At 44.4% G+C, this 21,380-nt stretch overlaps 1 protein-coding gene across 1 annotated transcript in view; it reads left to right on the top strand.

Moving 5' to 3' along the window:
• The window catches only part of LOC149324540 (tear acid lipase-like protein), a 39,788-nt gene extending 18,408 nt beyond the window's left edge, over window positions 1-21,380 (top strand). Inside the window, exons 3-9 of the mRNA XM_089565434.1 lie at window positions 6,246-6,360; window positions 9,818-9,968; window positions 10,917-11,009; window positions 12,740-12,892; window positions 13,618-13,689; window positions 19,498-19,566; window positions 21,089-21,380. Coding sequence (XP_089421560.1) covers window positions 6,246-6,360; window positions 9,818-9,968; window positions 10,917-11,009; window positions 12,740-12,892; window positions 13,618-13,689; window positions 19,498-19,566; window positions 21,089-21,340 — 905 coding nt within the window. The 3' untranslated portion in view covers window positions 21,341-21,380. The remainder of the gene's footprint in view (window positions 1-6,245; window positions 6,361-9,817; window positions 9,969-10,916; window positions 11,010-12,739; window positions 12,893-13,617; window positions 13,690-19,497; window positions 19,567-21,088) is intronic.

Genomic DNA, 21,380 nt, shown 5'->3' with positions numbered 1-21,380 from the left:
GAATTACTGTCGCACAGTGCGTCGTGTGCTTGGTCGGCAAACATTGCTCGTGGTAGAGCACGTGCGCAGCGTTTATGCTATAGACAGGACGCTACGGGAAGAAGACCCATTTTTTCGCCAAAAAAAAGGAAACAACTGGTGCAGACACAAATCAACAAGAACTCGAAAAAAGGCGAATGCAATGACAACGATGTACAAGGCTACTCCTATTCATGCTCATTAGTCAGTAGTGAGAGCTGATCGTATTTTGTCTTTCAGTGAGGAAGAAAATATTCGTTACAGGTATTTGTACGCTTTGTTGATCCAGTTTCTGGAGATTTCAAGTGATCGTAACGGCGGTGAGGTTGTTTTTTTACTCAAGAAAGCAAACGAATACATTGCCGCTGTGTTCTGCCAAATTTTTCTTGAGATCGGTCGTCGATTCAGAGGTGCCTTTCGAAAATTTAATGTTATATGCTTGCGTTGAATTATTTCTAGCTTGCTGATGTGCAGTTTGATTTAAAGTTTTACCGCCTTTTAGAGCGAATTGATATAGTGAAAACTGCGAACAATATCTATAAAATTTCGCTTAAGAAGTCTTACGAAGAGAATGCAACAGATTCTGTTTTGACTGCGAAAGGAACGAATTCATTTAGCGAAGGCACGAAACAAGCTCTAAAAAATTTGACTCATTTTGAAGCGATACCGAGCCATTTCTATAGAAGTTATTTTGACTGCCAACGAAGCGAGTTCATATAGCGAAGCCACAAAACAAGCTCTGTAAAATTGGACTCATTATAAAGTCTTACGGAGGAAATTCTATTTAATTTGTTTTGACTGCGAAAGGAGCGAGTTCATATAGCGAAGGCACAAAACAAGATCTATAAAATTCGACTCATTATAAAGTCTTACGGAGGAAATTCTATTGAATTTGTTTTGAACGCGAACGGTGCGACTTCATATAGTGAAGGCACGAAAGAAGTTCTATAAAATTTGGCTCATTATGATGTCTTACTGAGGAAATTCTATTGAATTTGTTTTGACTGTGAACGGAGCGAGTTCATATAGCGAAGGCACAAAACACGATCTATAAAATTCGACTCATTATAAAGTCTTACGAAGGAAATTCTATTGAATTTGTTTTGACTGCGAACGGAGCGAGTTCATATAGTGAAGGCACGAAAGAAATTCTATAAAATTTGACTCATTATGAACTCTTATAGAACCAATTCTAAAGAATCTCTGTTGACTGCGTACAGAGCAAAATTTTATAGTTAGGTCTCGTTAAAGAGTAAATAGACTACTTAATGAGCTGACTCGATAGACAGCGAGTTTCTATAGAGATCCTTTAGAATCATTAGGCTCTCCATACATGTTCAAAAGAAACTCGACATCCATTTTTGTAAGGGTGGTCAGTCGAAATGTTAAAAAGGTTTCTCATAAACCTAAGGTGAAGTATGGCCAGGGTCCAGACGATGCCCAAAACTCTTTCTCAGAAACTGAGTATTCGCACTGAACTTTCGTGTATACGGGACGCGCATGGCCAGTAACCAATTATCAAATGCAAAGGCGCCTTCGCGCTAGATTGGCGAAGGGTAAGCAGGCGTCCAGGTGACGGCGCATGGTGAACACGGCATCGCAGATCTTTGGTCTATGGAATTACACAGAGAAAAATCTGTCCTTCTTCGGGTAACAAACAAGAAATCTCCTGCTCAGTTTGTGTACAAAATCAACGAATATCCAATAGTTCAGGTCAACGAGTGTAAATACTTAGGTGTTGCGATAACTAAAAACTTGCACTGGACCAGCCACATTAATAAATCTGTACATCAGCCCTTAGGAAACTAGGGTTTCTTCGTTTCAAATTAAGGTCGGCCCCTTGCAATGTTAAGCTGCTTGCATACAATACCCTTATCAGACCTCAGCTGGAATATGGCTGTACAGTATGGGACCCTCACTTGAAAAAAGCCGTAAATAAACTAGAAATGGTACAGAGAAAGGCAGTACGTTTCATATTCAATTCATACCGCAGATTAGATTCACCATCGTCTCTAATGAGTGCTAACAACATTTTGACCTTAGAAAGCAGAAGAAAGATTTCCAGGCTGCGGTTTCTGTATCAGCTCTGCAATCACCAACTTGGTATCAACGCGCGATTGTTCATTCATCCACGTGAGGGTCGTCAAACTCGGCACTCCCATCTTTACAACCTGGAACCAATCTTTGCGCGCACTAACAGGTTTAAGAACTCATTTTTTCCACGCACTGTCTCCCAATGGAATGCCCTCCCAATAGAAGTTTTTTCCGCGCATGATGTAAAAGTTTTCGAAGAACGTGTACGAAAAGCTCTGGGTTGATGTTACTCTGCGCTTTTGCTGATTCATTTCTTTTGCCTTCTTTTTCTGTGTTTGCACTGCATGCTGCGCGTTTTATACCTTTTGATTGCTTATGATTGCTTGTGTTGCTTTTTTGTCATTGCTTGCTAATGGTGGCGCTGAATTGCGTTTACTTATGACCTGTATTGCCCTCCTGCTTGGTCTTCAATGACTGCAGTATCTTCTAAATAAAAATAGCATAAAGACTGGCGACCAGAGACAAAAGTCTGCAATGTGGCCCAGTAGCTGTGTCAAAAGAGTGTTCGTGAAGTTTAGGAGAGAATAGACCGGTGGAAGTAGAAGCTTAGACTTTGGAAGTTGCGCAGATGTTTGTGAGGGGCACAGGTTTCAGAAGGTGAGCACAGCATGAAGCTTTCTAGATTCTGGAAAGACGGCGTCGTTGGGCATACGTGGCCCTAAAATGGCCACTTGACATGCGCCAAAGTGATATTTTAATAAATGGACCTACCCTTACAAAAATTTCTCCAGACAGTCCTTAAACTGTCTGTGGACTTGTCTATGAAGTCCATAGCCTGTCTATAGACAAATCCTATAGACTGGTCTATAGAAATCTATAGATGTATGCCCATACACTTTTAGTAGACTTTTATCTATAGACAGTCTGTAGAAAAATGTCTCCTGAAAGTATAATGTGTATTATAGCCTTCCATTCTAAAAACGTCACTCTCATTTTTGCTCCATGTTTCAGTGAACATGATAACTGAAACATTGAAAGAAAATTGGCTAAAGAATTCATCTAACAGAAGTGCTTTGTTTCGGACAGATCTGGCGTTTAAATGCACAGATTTCAACGGATGACGTCCCAAATGAGATACCGCATTGTTCTAGTCATCTGGTGAATAGAAATCGTGTTCATCCATCTCTAGCTTCTCTGTTCAGTAATGATACTGGCTGGGCGCATCATTTGGGCAGAAGGCGGTCGAGGTCATCACGGCTTCTAACGTGAATTGCGTTTGCACCATCAGACATTCTCAAAAGAACGTTTCCATGCGAATGCCACAAGTATTTAAAACCAGCTTCTTTGGCCCAGTTCTTTGTTGCTTGTAGCAGGTCTCTGTTGTGACGGGTCAAGTTTTCCTGGATGGAGATGCGTGGATGGCTATCATTTAGCTTGCTCTTTTTACTTAACCAAGATTCCCCTGTCGACTGCCTTGTGAAACGGACGATTATTCCGGGAATTTTGTCTTTCTGTGCGGGTAGCCTGTGTACCGAGGCAATGTCATGCTCGACCAAATGTGGCGTTTCCAGCTGGTCTGCAACTCCGTTTAGCACATTATGCAAGTTTTCACCTTGCACGAGAGGCACCCCATGGATTTCTAAATTAAGCTGCCTATTTGGGAATTCAGGTTCGTTCACTTCCCGCCGAAGCTGAGCCTGAGCAGATTGGTTCTCATCCTCCTTCATCTCCAGTTCCTGTACCTGCTTTCTAAGTACCGTAATTTCATTTTCCTGCACGCAAATCGTTTTTTCAGTTCCTCAAAAATGGCAGACATGTGCGTAACAGACTCCTCCATAGTTTCTACTCGAGCGGTGAGGGAAGGTATGCATTCTAGCTTTAGATTAATAGATCCAAGGATAGCTTTTATATCCATGTCAGTCTTGTTTTCATCAGTGCTGCTACCACCTTATACCGAGCTCCGGCAATTTTGGCATCGCCATGTTTTCTTTGCAGCTTCGGATTTTCCTTTGAATGACTTTTCAGCTATTCCCGCGCATTTTCCAAAATGGTATTCGTGCACACACTCAGAACAAGCTACACGCCCCTCATTTTCATGGAATGCTTCATCACAAGTGAAGCAGACATGGGACATTGTTTCCACTACAGCAGAAAACCACAATAGGCCCGGCAATACAGCAAAATATACAAGTCTTTGGCAGTGACAGCAGCACAAGCACCACTACGCGTACATTAAATAGGGGAACAAACTAACCTGCACAGTTGAAATAGCAGATCAAGAGATGTTCGCTGGATGCTGCCGTCGCTGCCAAATGGCTGCCTCCCCGTGTGCTCTTGATTTATCCGTCTTGGATTCCTTCGTCAGGCGCGCAAGCGCAGTAGGGGCGTGCGGCGGTGATTGCTCCGGTGATCACGGCGGTGACGGTGTACGCAGCAGGGGCCTGGGCGTCACACAGCTCTCGGGAGCGCTGTACAGTTCGAGCGGTAGAAAAAGCCAGGCAAATCCGCAATGTCCGATGGATCCTTCACCGGGCAGCACTTGACAATCCGGGAAAGAATGCCAGTCGTTGTATCTGCACAGTTGAAATAGCAGATCAAGAGATGTTCGCTGGATGCTGCCGTCGCTGCCAAATGACTGCCTCCCCGTGTGCTCTTGATTTATCCGTCTTGGATTCCTTCGTCAGTCGCGCAAGCGCAGTAGGGGCGTGCGGCTGTGATTGCTCCGGTGATCACGGCGGTGACGGTGTACGCAGCAGGGGCCCGGGCGTCACAGCTCTCGGGAGCGCTGTGCAGTTCGAGCGGTAGAAAAAGCCAGGCAAATCCGCAATGTCCGATGGATCCTTCACCGGGCAGCACTTGACAATCCGGGAAAGAATGCCAGTCGTTGTATCTGCACAGTTGAAATAGCAGATCAAGAGATGTTCGCTGGATGCTGCCGTCGCTGCCAAATGACTGCCTCCCCGTGTGCGCTTGATTTATCCGTCTTGAATTCCTTCGTCAGGCGCGCAAGCGCAGTAGGGGCGTGCGGCTGTGATTGCTCCGGTGATCACGGCGGTGACGGTGTACGCAGCAGGGGCCTGGGCGTCACACAGCTCTCGGGAGAGCTGTACAGTTCGAGCGGTAGAAAAAGCCAGGCAAATCCGCAATGTCCGATGGATCCTTCACCGGGCAGCGCTGGACAATCCGGGAAAGAATGCCAGTCGTTGTATACAGGGTCTCCCCAGAGTTGCGTAGTCGGCGTCCCGGTCCCACTTGGGTTTTCAAGATAAAGTGGGCGCTGCAGATCGAGGTAGAATAGCTTGAGTTGGCGGCTTGTGAAGCGTGCTCGGTCTCTGTAGATTTGGGTCTTCGGCGTTCGCGTCATACTTGATCATTCAGTGTAAAGCGGAAGCTATACAGGGTGCTACAAGTGCATCACTAAGCAGCCAGTGTAGCAGCTCGACACCTTAGTCTTAAAAAGCTCTGTGGTTCTCTGCTGCACCCCGTATGTTTGTCTATACTGTTTGTTTGTCTATATACTGATAGTCTATAGAGAGCCTATAGACTTTCTATAAACGAAGGGAATTTGAGTTAGTTATAGACTTTAGTCTATAGAGAGTCTATAGACGAAAGGTAATTGAGTTAGTTATAGACTTTAGTCTATAGAGAGTCTATAGACCGTCTATAGACAAACGGAAATTACGGCAGCTATTGACCTCAGTCTGTAGAGTGTCTATAGATTGTCTATAGACGAAATAAATAAACGAAATAGTTTATAGAGAGTCTATAGACCGTATATAGATGGAAGGAAATTGAGGCAGCTATAGACCTTTGTCTATAGAGGGTCTATAGATCATCTATAGAAGAAAGGAAATTGAGGCAGCTATAGACCTTACTCTACATAGTGTCTATAGACTGTCTATAGACAAAAGAAAATTGAAGCAGCTATAGACTTTAGTCTATAGATTTTCTATAAACTGTCTATAGACAAAAGGAAAAGTCTAAAGGATGGCTATATAGTCTACGAAAAGTCTATAGAAAGTCCATAGACCATTCTTTAAGCGTAGAGGCAGGCGTCGGAGAGGCATGTCAAATGCGCTTGAAGCGGTCGAGGTTGGCCTCGTAGTCTGGAGAAAAGACGACATTGTCGCCTTTGTAGCAGACGCCCGTATTATAGTTATTATTTTAAAGAGCATCACTGATATCCTTTGCAGGATTCCTGCTTGCTGACGCCGGCTTCGATGTCTGGTCTATGAGCTCCAGAGAGGCGGACCGGTATACGAAGCACGTAACGCTTTCCAAAAAGGACCCTCAGTATGCAAAATGGAGGTAAGGTACACACTGTGTTCTAAATATACCTCTTTTCCATGCAGAGCGGTTTAGATGTCCGCTGTGACACTCCAGAGATGCCCATCTTAGTGTGCAATGGGTTTATGTCCCATTTTGACCAAACTAAGGCGAAAAACGTCCGGTGAGCTTGGTGAACCTAAAACCAAAGTTAATCGATTACTGTCACATTGGCACCAAGGAGAAAAAATTTCGAGATGAAACCGACCTCGATGAATGAACAGAGCAGCTTCATTTCCCTATAACTAAGACCACTCGTCTGTCAACGTATCCTCTAGTGCCGCGGACTCCAACTGATAACCTTTCACACAGTGTGTGGAAAACTGTCGTCATCGTTATTGATGGTCTGTTCATTCGGGACGGTTAATGTATGATAATTAAACCAAAGAGCGGCCAGGGTTGAGCCATGTGAAACATCGAAAGCAGCAAGAGTAGATGAGTGGGCTAAGCCCAGGACTAAAAAAAAGCGGGAGGACGCAGTTCTACGTAGCTCAACCGGATCGGCGAAGGAAGCCGAGTGCTCTATCCGGCTAAAATATCTTAGGTGATCTTTGACGGGTAGTTTGAAGGCGTTAGCAGCAACGTGTTCGTTATATCCGAGGTGATACACCTAGTTGTGTTATATCCTATGTGAGATAAGCGAGTTTATCACATCCGTGGTGTAGTCACGAAAATTCCTATATCCGAAGTGGCATACTAAGGTGCCTTAGATGCGAACTTACGCACGAATGTTCGTTATATACGAGGTTAACACACGACAGCCTTTATATACAAGTTTAACAAACGAAAGTTGGTTTTATCCGAGAAGACATACTATGGTTTGTTATATCCAAGGTTAACACGGGAAAGCTGGCATATATTGCAGTTGACATACTTAGGTTCTTTATATGAGAGGTTTTCTACTATATCCGTTTAGTTAGCATACCAAGTCCGTTCATTGACCAATAGGCACGTTACCACCTGCCACTGGATAACTTACAGGTGGCAGAACCTCCTAATGTGAATAGTTAATAAAGGACGCATATTACTGAGGCTGCGTAGACCGCTAAGGCAGCCAAAGAGACCGCAAGCTATGCTTAGATCGAACATAATGGGGGAAGTCAGTGGCATGTTCTGTAGACGAAAGGCTGGTCCAATCGCCGGATGCTGATGCTGCCGCGTATGAGCCTTCCGGGAAGAATCTGAGCCTTTCATAGAGAATTTAAAGCTTACATCTACTCTCAGCAACGACATAGACTATCAACTTTTTTTTGTATGCCGGGCTCTGGAGCCCATTATATCTTCCCACAGAAAATGCAAACTGCGACGTGTACCACCTAAGCGCATATCTCTGAAGAAGGCAGCGCCTGACACGTCAAAAGTACACCGCCCCAGGCTCCCTTTTCTAACTTTGCTGGCCAGGATTGTGGGATGTTTCTTAAAGGCTGGAGGGAGCGGAGAATCGTCGAAGCGAGATAATTTAGAGATTTAGGAGATGGGGCGGGGAGAGAAAACAGAGGGTAGCTGATGGACGGACAAGGCCAATCTACAGTGCTCCCACCAGGAAGGGGGGGGGGGGAAACACTAATGTCGAGAAATATGGAGGTAGTACGAACCGCATCATGTCTGCTGTTGGCGTCCTAGGTAATTCCTCATATGGGGTAGCATGTCTAACGCACACAATAAGGTGTCGCGTTTTTGCCCTTTTATCTCCGGGCATCGAAGTGGATAAAAGGGAACAACCATCAATCACAAGAATCAGGAGCGATTTCAAGTTGTATGAACATAGTCAGTAATTCTAGAGAAAGCATTTTAATGACAAAGCCCTACTTAACGACGTCGGAGTAGCTCACCGAGCTTGTGCAAAGCTTGAGCCTGATGGTGGCTAGCTTCGCTTGTCACTGCCCGAGAGCACTGTGCTTTTTCCGCTTTTTTTTCAACATAGCATTCACTACAATGATTCGATGTTTCATGTACATGAGGTACCTACAAACATTAAGAAGACTGGCACATCAGCACACGTAAGCAACGAAGCACGAGAAAAGAGTGAATTCGGAGCACATATTAAATACATCATAACATGACACATCTAAGAAACATCAAACTAGAGAAAAGCAATGAACAACAAAGCACTAGCACTGAGTAGCACTCCGGTTCATGCGCGGTCTGGGCATACATTTCTCATTTCTTTTAAGTGTACAATGATTCTACAGAAATGCTCTTTAGCGGAAACAACAGATTCGCATCGTCAATCCATCATGCGTGTTTTCCACAGGCTGTGTAATCCAATTGAGGATAACCTACCTAAGGGGTTATCCACAAATGCTAGTGCTGTTGCCGCAGCCGACCGCGCCTCTTGTTAAGCTGCAGCACTCTCTCACTATGCACTGCATATCATCGTCTTCATCTACTAATACTACAGGAATGAAATAGATCATGCGCCCACTGCAACGACAACAATGCTGTCGACGCGGGTAGCTGACGCTTGTGCTGGAGAACTGCTCTTTGAGAGCCTTCCTCGCGCCGCGCTACATTTTCGATTACGACACGAGCGCTCGTGTCGTCTTTTATTTCTTCCACTACGTCCAGTGTTTCGTGCTGCTTTAAGATGAATCCGTTCCAACTTGCCCAGTTTTCTGTTCTCGTTTTTCGTTTACTTGTGCAAGAGTCTTCGTCGCCGGCGCTTTCCCCATCTCAGTAAACCACCCTTCACTACAGCCTAATACCGTGACCAGACGTGCGGACGGTCCATCACAGAAAAGCGATGAGCCAACCACGCTAAACAGATGCTTTCCTTTGTCCATTCGGTATAGATACCTTAAAACTCTACCACAATATTTCCAGCAGGAAAGAGTTTATGAACGCAAGTTTTAACATTTTAGCATTTCTTTATAACAATCCATGTAATTACAGATTCCCTCTCGGCAGGCTTGCAATTTTTTTATACTAACTTATTTGCTGTCACCAAAAACGTTTCCCCTTGCTTTTATACGGCAGTCAACTACCAGATCCAACCAATGCAGACACGTTAAAAGATTTTGCGGCGCATTGAAAGAGTGGGCCATTTCCTTGAATATTTTCTTAACAGGACTTCAGAATATTCCAATATTCAAAATTTTTCTCGACGAATGCTGGACTTGAGAATAGCATTGAAACAATGGCAACCTGGGCTGGATTTTTAATGCTCAGAATTAACAGCCGGCCGTGTATTTCAGTGTCCGACAGAAGAAATTATGCGAAGACCTCGTATCGTTCTTGTTTCGTCCTTCCTGGTTATACAGTGTCCCCTCTGAAGCGTTTTACTGCTGGCAGCAGAAAATGTGTGGTGGCGCCTGTGTCGCACCTCACAGGTGTTTACTGAGCGTTGCTTTGTGAGGTTCTACGATACTAATTGAAAATATTCACTGATGGCTCGAATGCACGAAAGCTCTCAAGCTAATTGGAATGAGTGCGCCTGCAGCTTCGACGAGATCGGACGCTACGACTTGGCGGCAAGCATCAACCTTGTTCTCGAAGCCACCGGTGCCTCGAAAGTGACGCTGTTAAGCCATTCCCAAGGTGTGACCGCCATTCTGGTGCTGCTCTCCACACGCCCGGAGTACAACGACAAAGTAGGTGTCAATGAGGATGTTCTTTTTCTTCGAAATATAATGACCGCTTGCAGTATTTGAAGTGCACAAACTAAACTTTTCACTACCTGAAAAAACACTCATATTCACCAAGTGAATCAAATGAAGTAACAATATTCGCAATGGACAACGTCCGCTTGGAAATCTTTTATTTCTGGCTGCAGTGTTATTGTCAATACCAGCACTTTACTTCCTCTCCTTTTCAGAAAGGCCCGTAGTCATCCCTACTCCTTTAATGAGATGAAGGATGAAAAGAGTTGAATTTTGATAGTGCTTATATTTTGTTGGTGGATTTTTTTAGTATATTATAAAATAAACTACCTAAATGTTTGTTTGCCGAAAGCGGCGCGTTTCCCGGTAATATAACATGTAGCTTTCATGGGATTTATGTGTCCACTTCATTCTGAAATCCTCAATGTCTCCCAAGCTGTTTCCTTTAGAAAGATGGGATGCGCACACGGAACAATCACAAGAAAGAAGACGGGACGGGCGCTTGTGATTTTCTCATGTGCACATCCCATTTTTCTAAAGCAATATGAACCAACTTGCCCAACAACGCATCAAGCTGTTTCGTGCAGAAAAGGAGCTTTATGTGGTCGTTATCCGACTTTGTTGATACCACCATACTAAAAAATAAGTTAAGCTAACAATCCCGCTATTGTCTACACTCCATAACCAAACAAAGACAAAAATTCAAAACAAATGATGGTGGTTTGCATGCTTTGTTCCTACACATCATTTTAGGCCCTATTAGCTGCCTGATAATTAGTGTTTTGTAACAGAGACAGAACCACATAGAAATATAAAAGCCTTCAGTGAACCGAGGGCGCTTCGCAGCTCAATTAAAACTGAAGAGCACTGCGTTAACATAGCGGGATGATTGCTTGAAATGTTTTGTTAAATAAAATAACAAATTTCTTGCTCCTGCAGGTTGACCTTGTCGTGGGATACGGTCCTGTAGCGAACGTCAGCCATTTGGGACCTCCGCTTTCTCTACTGATACCATTTACACCGGCAATTGCTGTAAGTGATCATTTTTGTCGTGACGCGTACCCCGCGTGGTGCACATAGCTATGGGAGGAAGGAGGAACTAAACGATACAGAACACAAACAAACGGCAGTTTTTGTTTATGGGAATTATGATTTTTTTTTTATTCGATGTGAGCGGACAGCTTTCAAGCCTCAAAACAAGTTTGATCACCGACCTTGCACTCTGGTAATCGACTCAGCGTTCGCCGGTTGACAAGAACGGCGCCGCAATAAACGAAAAAAAAAACATACTCAAACATTCGTGCCTTAGTGTATGCGCTTGGTTTTTATATTTCAGTTCACTGTGAACACTTGGTTATTCAAGATAATATAGAATTAATTCCATGATTTTACTTTATAAGCTGCACTAATGCGTATTTCAGGAATTTGTTTTGGTGCACTACTCTTCCACAGGTATCTAACTGCTTCCATCGTGAACATGTAGATATCGGTTCTGTCGAGTGACTTATTATTCACAAAAAAAGCAATAACAGTTCTTTGCGCTGGCCTAAGCTGAGAGCCCCAGAAGGTGTTTCAAGCCATTTATGCCGCCTATGTTTTTAATGAATGCTGAAAAAAATAATGAATGTTTGCATTGAACACAAAAATTATCGTTTTATAAAATGATTACCGACCTAAACAACACCAATATCATGTAATCTGCTGAGCCGTTGTTAGCCGTAGAGTTTCAAAGGGTGTGCAAATAAATTTTGCGCAAAAATATTTCTACAACTGAAGGCGGCGCCATGTCCAAAGCCATCACTGCACACGGAAAATAATAAATGTGCAAACACGTCTCCTAACTGATTTATGTGCAGGACCCTTTTCTTTCTTTTAATATCAATCTGAAAACTTCGTGTCTCATGGGAACAAAAGCTGTCCGCCGTCCATGGCCCGCAATTCTAATGTTGTAGTACTCTGGTGTGCGCCACAACACATGAAAGTGGACATGTATAATCATGAATGATTAAACATAACGCACTATGACTTATGAAAGCTATCACTCATAGTCAATCTGCAACGTAAAATCACTCAGAACATTACAAGTAGCATAATGTAACGTGTGTAAAATTTGTGCAAAGTATGCGTGCTCTTTATCCGTAGTCATAATCATGACTCATGACTCATAATCATTCTACAATGTAGTATGACTCAGAACTTTGCAAGTAAGGCAGTGCAAGGTGTATAGAAATTTTACAAAGAATGCACAGTCATGCCTCATAGTCATGTCTTAAACTCATTAAGCAAAGTAGCATGACTCAGGACTACGTGCTCAGTCATGCTGAGCATGTAGTCCTCATTCCTCACGTGTGAGAGCAGTCTTAAGTGTATCTGCAGAAGTTTATTCTGCCTCAGAATGCCATGGTTGTGATTTCAGTAGTAGCCGTGTTAGTAAAATTAGTTCTGATTGAGTTTATAGATTGAGTTTATATTCAGCTTACTTTGTAATAGCTATTATAGAACGAGAAGTATATGCAGTGGCGATTTTTAGGAGTCACAGAGTTGAAACACTTAAGACCGCAGTTGGCAACCTTTATCTCTTCCCAACAGCGTGCGAAATGTGCTACTCACGGAAAGAAGTAACCTGCATTGCCTACAAGCAACAAAAAGTGCGGTTACATTTTGAACTAGATTTGACATCCCAGTTCTGCCCTCTTTGTTTCCTCCTAATAAGGCGGACTAGACCAGCTACTGCATCTAAGATGATTTGCTGCGTCTCGCAGGCCATTGCCTACCCGTTGACTAGGGCTGGCTACATCGGCGCAAATGAAGGCCTGTCGGAGCTTTTATCACAACTGTGTGACTTCCTCAGCGGGCAGACGTGCTCTCTGGCTATCACACTCACTGCCTTCAGCAGTCCGTATCAGCTGAACGAGGTAAGAACGAAAAAAAAGAGCTGCAACCTTAATAATGGACACCCCGGTCTCAAGGCCACTTGAACAGGTGGCTGGCATAACCTCGCTCGGATCGGCCAATATTAATTTTCCAGATGCTGGTGCGGAGTTCGAGAGCAGCTCTGAATTCATTTGTCGACAGTAATGGAGGCAGAAAAGGCCAACTGATTGCTGGGATGGGTGCGACCTTGTATTCGCAATACTAGCGGTGCAAACAAATTCTAGTCAGAGCTGAAACTGCAGAAGGCGTTTCGAACGGCTCAGAAAAGCCACATAACCGAGATACAGTTGTTCCTCCTAGAACGCGACTAAGATGGAACCCCGAAGGATGAGAATCGACATGTCGCATCTTGCTTTTTCATCTTTTCTTAAAACGCATCGCTTCGCATTGCCCAGATCCTTTTTTGTGCGAGAATATATCATAAATACAAGCAGAATGTTCCGTGCTGCACGATTTATTTAGGCGGTGCTCAAAATTTTGTGGGACATTCAACATTAATGCATTTCAAGTAGTATGCATGGCCCCTCCACGATTCTTACCACCAAAATCTCGAGTTAGGGACTGCGTTTCAGAGCCATGCTTACCCACCGTTCCAGAAACACGCAATTTATCTCGTAGTGGAATTACTGCAACCCAGTCACAGCGCTCCCAATATCTGTGGCACTACAGCCAAAGTGTATAATCTTCAGTCTGTCGTGTTTTGCAGACCCGACTGCCGGTGTACGTAGGCCATTATCCACTAGGAACCACCGTACAGAACTTCCTCCATTACTACCAGGTGAACATTCGCAAACTCCACGCGAACCTAAAACGTTGTTCTTTCAGAGAATTTCTTGCAGGGGGGAGAAGACTTTGCACCTATCAAAATAACATACGGACTGGAAAAAAAAACAAATATGTTTATGTTGCTTCGAATATATGGAACGGATATGGGTTTTATCTAGTATTAAGTTTACTATAATGCTGTATATTATATTATGGTTTGCTGTATTACCTGCTGTATGTTCTGGTATCCTGGCGGTCGAGCAACGTTATTGGGACAATGCCGTTTTTCTCTATACGAAGAAAGCCATCAGCCAGAAACGAAAGAGAGGAGTTTTTTTCTACTTTTTAATGGTGTCGATTAATGGGAGGTTAATTGTATATTTCTTGTGTCACTCGAAAATAACCGATTAGAAAGCAGAAGGAAAACAATTACATGTATCGATGAACGCATGACGTTCTAATTTCGCGCCCGGTGCTGTACGAACTGAGCTACGGTGAAGTAGTCTGCTTTCGAAGGTATTTATGATGCGTGCAAACAAACCTCGAGAGTGTTCACCAGCGCCACACTCCTTCATAGCGGCGGATGAAGTGCGTCCTTTATTCGCGACAGTGTGACGTGGTACGTGGTCGAATGCTGAGTACGCAGGCTGTGAGAGCGCCCTCTTACGCTACCTATGGCATTAAGACTGCTAGAACCGAGGCTCTCGTTAAGCTATGGAGGACACAAGGGGAGGAAAATGACCGACTCGTTATGCCTAGGGTCTCGTAATACTTACCCCAGTAATGACCACGCAATGTAAGTACAGAATGACATTAATGTAAAATACTGCTGAATTAGTTTAGGTTACTATAATTACTTTTCAAATAAAATTAGCAAAAGCCTATTTCAGGACGCCGAAAAACGTAATACCTCGACTAAGATTCTCAAGCGCAATGAATGCGCAAAAGAATTCGGAGCTTGCCTATTGTCTACTCATGTAGGAGCACGTCCTTGAAAAACCTTGGATAGCTTTGTCACCGATATCACAGCGTGCCTTTTGGACATCTGGTATCTGACATTTAGATTCTGCTTTCAGAAATGTCCTTTGAGATAGAGAACTAAAATTATTGGCATTTGTTTTATGTCTTTTGCAAGTGTATGATGCGTATGGTAGTACGCTTTCATCGGGCCGAGAACGTTGCTTTGGGCATGTGATTCAAGGCCCACTGCCCTACAGTCGCGCCGAGTAAAACATGCAACACATAAGATTTTCTTGGCAATCTCGTCATGGTACATGGAGAGCCATGGACACTAAAATGTTAGATACCTAACCGCCCAATCAAACAGGTTGAAGGTTTCTGCGCAGAGCGAACCACATTCGGTGACCACGGGTGCGGCGCTTGTACTACTTGAAGGCGACCATGCCGGAAGTGCTGCTCATTAGTCTAGAGAAAGTTCGCTATAGTTCGTTTCTGACCATAATTTTTCCGTCATATTGCCTTCTTAATGCATAAAGCTATATGTGACTGCGCCTCTTTCGCGCGGTGGTCTAGCAACTTACCTTTAGCACTCTTAGGGCAGTATCTTTTTGACAAGATTAGGCGAATCTTGAGCGCCTCATTTTTACGCTTACAAGAATCATCATCATTATCATCAGCCTGACTACGCCCAATGCAAGGCAAAGGCCTCTCCCATATCTCTCCAATAGACCCTGTCAATTAACGCAAGACATTGCGAGCTTTCTACTATGCACGCTAGCTACAGAATCTGCCATAATAGTAGGCTGCTGAGAAGGTTTTAGCTGAAACACTGGCGCTACGCTTGAAATGTTCATATTAGAACAGAGAAAAATGAGTCGCATTTCAAGAATGTCTATATCGGCCTGCAGAAACATGGTTTGGTTTATGGGGTTTAACTTCCCAAAGCGACTGAGGCTATGAGAGACGCCGTAGTGGAGGGCTCCGGAAATTTCGACCACCTGGGGTTATTTAACGTGCACTGACATCGCACAGTACACGGGCCTCTAGAATTTCTCCTCCAAAGAAATTCTAGCCGCCGCGGCCGGCATCGAACCCGCGTGTTTTGGGTCAGCAGCTGCGCACCATAACCGCTGAGCCACCGCGGCGGTCCTGCAGAAAGAAATTAGCTCATTAAAATTATTTCACTTCTCAGCGAACATTGCTGACCGCCTCTCCTTTCGCAGGACAAGAGACTTTGACAATCTGTAATCAGGCGAAGAAATGAAAATCTTAATAATTTCTGCGCCCCTGGCAGACAGAGTGCGTGTGTGACGAAAGAAGTCTGCAGCCGCGGTTATTATGACGCTGCGCTCTATATACTGGGCGCCGAAAGAATAAAATTGATTGGAGAAAGCAAGGGCTGAATCTTTTCCTAGCGAGGAGAACGCACGAATATGCTTCAGTGCACGTAGAGGTGATGTAACGTCAGTAACTAGTTGATTTGATTTGAAGAAAATAGCGCCAGAGCATGCAAACCACGAAAAGACAAGGACGAGACACAAAGCGCTAACTCACAACTAATTTTATTGAAACCAGGCAGCGCCTTCATATGGCGAAGTTTCACTGAAAAAGAGGGAGGAGGGCAGGAAAGGTAAAGATATCAAAGCGACCAACACAGCGAGCACACATGAGCAAGCGGTAACCAAAAGAAAAACAAAAAAGTTAACAAAGATTATTTAAGGGCGCCATCTAAGAATTCGAACTTAGATGCCGATAAGAAGGCACGTGAATGTCTGGAGGCTTTTCACATAAGAAAACTTGGCAATAGGTGTGTCAGCACCCCATCTGTTTCACTTTTTTCATCCGAGTTCGAATTCTTAGATGCCGCCCTTAAATAATCTTTGTTAACTTTTTTGTTTTTGTGTTGGTTACCGCTTGCTCATGTTTGTGTCTCATGTGTGCTCGCTGTGTTGGTCGCTTTGATATCTTTACCTTTCCTGCCCTCCTCCCTCTTTTTCAGTGAAACTACGCCATATAAAGGCGCTGCCTGGTTTCAATAAAATTAGTTGTGAGTTAGCGCTTTGTGTCTCGTCCTTGTCTTTTCGTGGTTTGCATGCTCTGGCGCTATTTTCTTCAAATCAAGTATGCACCAACTCGCCCAAAAAGAAGTGTTAATAAAACTAGTTGATTGCAACTCGAAACCTAGAAGTGCGGCCACAGTCTATATTTCGAGAACAGAAACCGATGATAAATGTTTTATGTGGCGCTTTGCGAACACGAGCTTAAGTACATCCTTAATCTGGATAAGTGCGCAAATGAATCGGCAAACACTTTGAGTCACTCTTTTCCCCTTTTTCACTTATACTGTCTTGCAAGTTCAAGTGCATGCGAGTTGAATCAGCCCCAGATAGATTAATAACTCGAGCTATTAAAAAAGACTGCATGTTTCCTTGGTTGATGCCCATCGCATCCTGCATCGCACCTTTATTCGTCAGTCGAAAGCAGCCTCCATATGAAAACCTTTTTATGTCTTCCATACCTTTTCTCCCTAAACTTTTTGGTTAAACAACCAGGAGGCCTAAGTGTGCTAGGAGTGTTCTTGAAGCAGCGCTGGTTTAGCTAATATTCTGATTCAACGTTTTCAAACGGTGCTCACGGAGCTTCACAGTTGCGCATAACAAGCTGAGCGTAACAGTCTGCATCCAAGCTTAACGGGTAGCTTAATTATGATTGCCTCGCTGCGGTGGCTCAGTGGTTACGGCGCTCGGCTGCTGATCCAAAAGACGCGAGTTTGATCCCGGCCGCGAGGGCCGAATTTCGATGGAGGCGAAATTCTATAGGCCCGTGTGCTCTGCCATGTCACTGCACGTTAATGAACCGCAGGTGGTTGAAAGTTCCGGAGCCCTTCGGGACGTTATACCCCAATAAACCAAACCAAACTAAACTATTGCAATTATTACACTAGTACTATGTAACTATTGAACTCGAATACCATTCACGCCACAAATAATGCACCATGTCCCGCAGGCTACATTCATGGCACAGATTTCTCTCAAACGCATTTCCAGTTAACCAAGTTCTAATTCATTCGAGAATACGTCAGTATCGAGAATTCTTATCTGCCATGCTGAGTCTCTGGGTAACCCTGGCTGGGTTCCTTCGTTTAGTAATGCGGGTTTTTACTGTACGCGAATGCCCCGCCACGATGGCTCAGTGGTTATGGCTGTCGGCTGCTGGCCCGAAAGCGTCGAGTTCGATCACGACCGCGGCGGCTGAATTTCGATGGAGGCGAAATTCTAGAGGGCCGTGTACTGTGCGATGTCAGCGCACGTTGAAGAACCCGAGGTGGCCGAAATTGCCGGAACACTTCACTACGGCATCCCTGATTACTTGAGTCGCTTTGGGACGTTAAACCCTCATAAATTTTATCGTAAGCGAACTTTTTCGTCACGCAAGTCCCATTTAGGTCTAGTCCATTTCATTATTTTCGTTGGGGTATAAAAACCTCGAATAATTGCTCCGCTAGGGCATCAGTAGAAACAGTCAGTAATGCCCTCAACTCAATAGGGTAACATTAACTGCTGAGTTCCAAATACTTTGTGCTCCGGATGAAGCAATCTCTTTTGCCAACTCCAGCTAGCACCTTAACAAGCCAACGCATGCAGTCGACTTAACAGTAGATTTTGAAGGAAAAAGGTGGAAGGTTGTGGCATGTCAGAAAAACGGAAATGGTCATTGAGAGAACCATGCGAGTTGAAATGGCGATAACTACTCCGACTGCCGCTGTACTTTTAAGCCATTTCTAGGCTATCGCCTACCACACGCTATATAGCTTATAGCATAAATGCTATATAGGCTAGCAACGCGTGAGGGAAATCTATGAAGGCCTTGCCATTGCGCGCAAAGAGGCTTCATGTGCAAGCAAGCCTTCCATATCCTTGTCTCGCCACGCGTTCGTATATCTTAATTCATGAAGACCGGATTAGGGCTTTTGCGTTGTTGCTTTTCCCTGTTTCCGCGCACCTGTAGGTCTGCGTATTTATACACTAACGCATTAGATACAATCAGTTGCTAGTCAACGCTCGACCGTGTCTGATCCTTCGTCTCGTCTTTTCGCGCTGTTCTTTGTCTAAGAGGCACCTACCACCTACTTGCCTTTAGAGCTCCTATAATATCGCTCGTCTGCTTGTACTTGCATGTGTTGCAACACATACTACCACTGCCAAAACAACGTTCAAGGCTATCCTGGAGAGTAGAGTACGGCTTGTGCTTCATACTGATTGAATTCGCTTCTAGATACACTACAGAACTGCCTCTCCGTTCCACTGACAGCGAAATGGCCACCTTTTCGATACCGTCGGTGCTCCACTGCTTAATTTGTTGAGGAACATACGAATGTACCTTGAATATTGAGCATCATATCGTACGCGGCTCAACACAACTTGACCCTTGTAAAGGGGAGTTGGAGGAGATGCTAGTCCAGCAGTTTAGGGGACAAATGGCCGGTCACAAGTAACGGCTGGAAGGTCGCTGCAGAGCCGACAAGGCATCCAAGGTTCATTTAAACAAAGGTATGGCTGTCGAAAGTATGAAGGCTGGTGTGAGGCGTATCTAGAAGGCACCCTCAACACCCAAAATGATCGTACATTGTCCGAAGGCTTACAACGCAAGTTTTTAAACATGTCAGAGAACAGTGCTCTGTAAGAGCACACAATGTCGACTGGTTGTTTGATTTTATTTTTTAATGCGCGCTTCAACAACAGTGTCCGAACATTTCTCCTAAGGGTCAATGCGGTTTGAAAATAGGCCGCCATGTTTTACGGCGCACAACAAGCCTCAGAGTCAGAGCTGACAAACCAAATGACAACTGTGACTTTTCCAGATGTACCGGGCCAAGGATTTCGTCATGTATGACTACGGCAGAGAGGAGAATCGCCGGCGCTATAGTCAGGTACTGGCTGCCATGTTTTATTCTCTGAGGGGAAGTTATTTAATGGTATCGCCACAAAATATTCCCACGGAACTACAACCTATTGTCTGCGTATGGGATACTCTCGACGTCATAACAGCCTTGTTAAATTTGTCATATAGTTGATCTCTTGCTGTGCCTACGTCTTGTATCCTTTATTCCTGTCTTCACCCTCCACAAAAGGAGCCAGAAAAAGCTTGTCTCCCTATTCGTTTCTCACCACCTCCCAATAGTGTGCCTCCACACCCACTGCGAATAGCGAATCCTCTCTGTATAACCTGAATTGATGGGCGAGCTAGTCAGACATGTGTCTTGCAAACCAGTGCAACGGCTCGAAGCCAACAGGAAGGGGCAAAACGGCGCTGTGTTTTTTCCCTTCCTTGTTTGGCTTCGAGCCGTTGCACTGGTTTGCAAGAATCCTCTCCGCGTTTTAAAGCGAATGACCCATCTGGACACCCTTGATGGACGGAAGCGATAGGCTATTTTGAAAGAAAACTGGCCGCAATTTACCTGGTTAAGCTAAATGCAACATAAGTGCGCTAGAGCGTTTCCATTGTTTAGCTTTGGTTATCCTGATCAAAGTCTTTACAAATTGAAAATTCTTGTTCTACCCAAAATGTTCTTGCAGCCTTTCCCCTCCTTTCCCTTTGCTACAAGCACCCTGAACTACTCGTTGCAATTTTAGTCGCCAATCCTAGCTTCATACTAGCTTCATACTAGCACGTAGTTATTTAGAGTAGATGTGCGAAAGCAGATGTTCGTTCTTATTTTAGAGGGGGCACTTAAGCGCCGTATCAAGGGTATGACGTGATATTTAGTGGGTTAATTCCCATATATGCAAAATCGGTATTTCATTACTTAACATTCATTGTTGGCGGCGAGTACTCACAACACTACTAGCGCAGTGGCGCAGCGGTGAAGCTATGCGTCACTGCACTGGCAGGCGATTGTTCTATAGGAATTGTGCGACTAACGTTGCTCTTCCCGAGAAACCTCTCACCCAGCTGCGGCAACCATTCTCCGCACTTGCCCGAGCTTACGCCAATTACTCGGGCAAGCTTGGGCACTACCTCGGGTTGCTAGTCAACGGCAGAAGATATAAAGTACGCTCGGTAAACAGCCAACGTACTATTGGGGACAACAGTGTGGAGGGCGCTGGAAAGCCGATCTACACTCGAGGTGTCACTACAGGCAAGGAACATCTGTTTTTACTACACCACGAAGCGCATGAGTCCGACTATCATTTCCACAAGATTGGTTTTAATCAACAGCTTAACAATCGAGATATTTCCTTTTATTCAATTGTATGTGTCCTAGAGAGTTTTTTTCTCAATACGTAGAGCGACACGATTCTTTGTCTGGATTGGTGAGGGTGCAAGTCCTTTCCCAATAAAATCGGCCGAATGATGGGTGCTGAGTTTACACAAATAAAAATTCTCAGATGGTTTGAAATGCTTTTTTACTAATAGTGACATTGGTGACTTGTCGGTGAAACTATGCGCAGACAACACCTCCGGCCTACCCTCTGCAGCACATCTCCTCACGTGTGGTGCTCTTTTCATCCGATGGCGACCAGGTGGCCGACTCCACAGACGTGGCGCTCCTGGTGTCTAGCCTGATACCATTAATCGAGCATCGCGTGGTCTCTCAGAAAACGTTCCGCCACGTAGACTTCTCGATCGGAATCAAGGCGACCGATTTCCTGCACAATGTTGCCATCGACTTCATTCGGCAGTACACCGGTCAGAACCGCTGACGAAGGTTTGTGTTTGGTGGCAGAAGAACGAAATAATCGA

This window comes from Amblyomma mixtum, unplaced genomic scaffold (genome assembly GCF_055824585.1).
Source record: "Amblyomma mixtum isolate Tamu unplaced genomic scaffold, ASM5582458v1 scaffold_25, whole genome shotgun sequence".
NCBI lineage: Eukaryota > Metazoa > Arthropoda > Arachnida > Ixodida > Ixodidae > Amblyomma > Amblyomma mixtum.
This window is presented reverse-complemented; position numbering and strand designations above follow the sequence as displayed.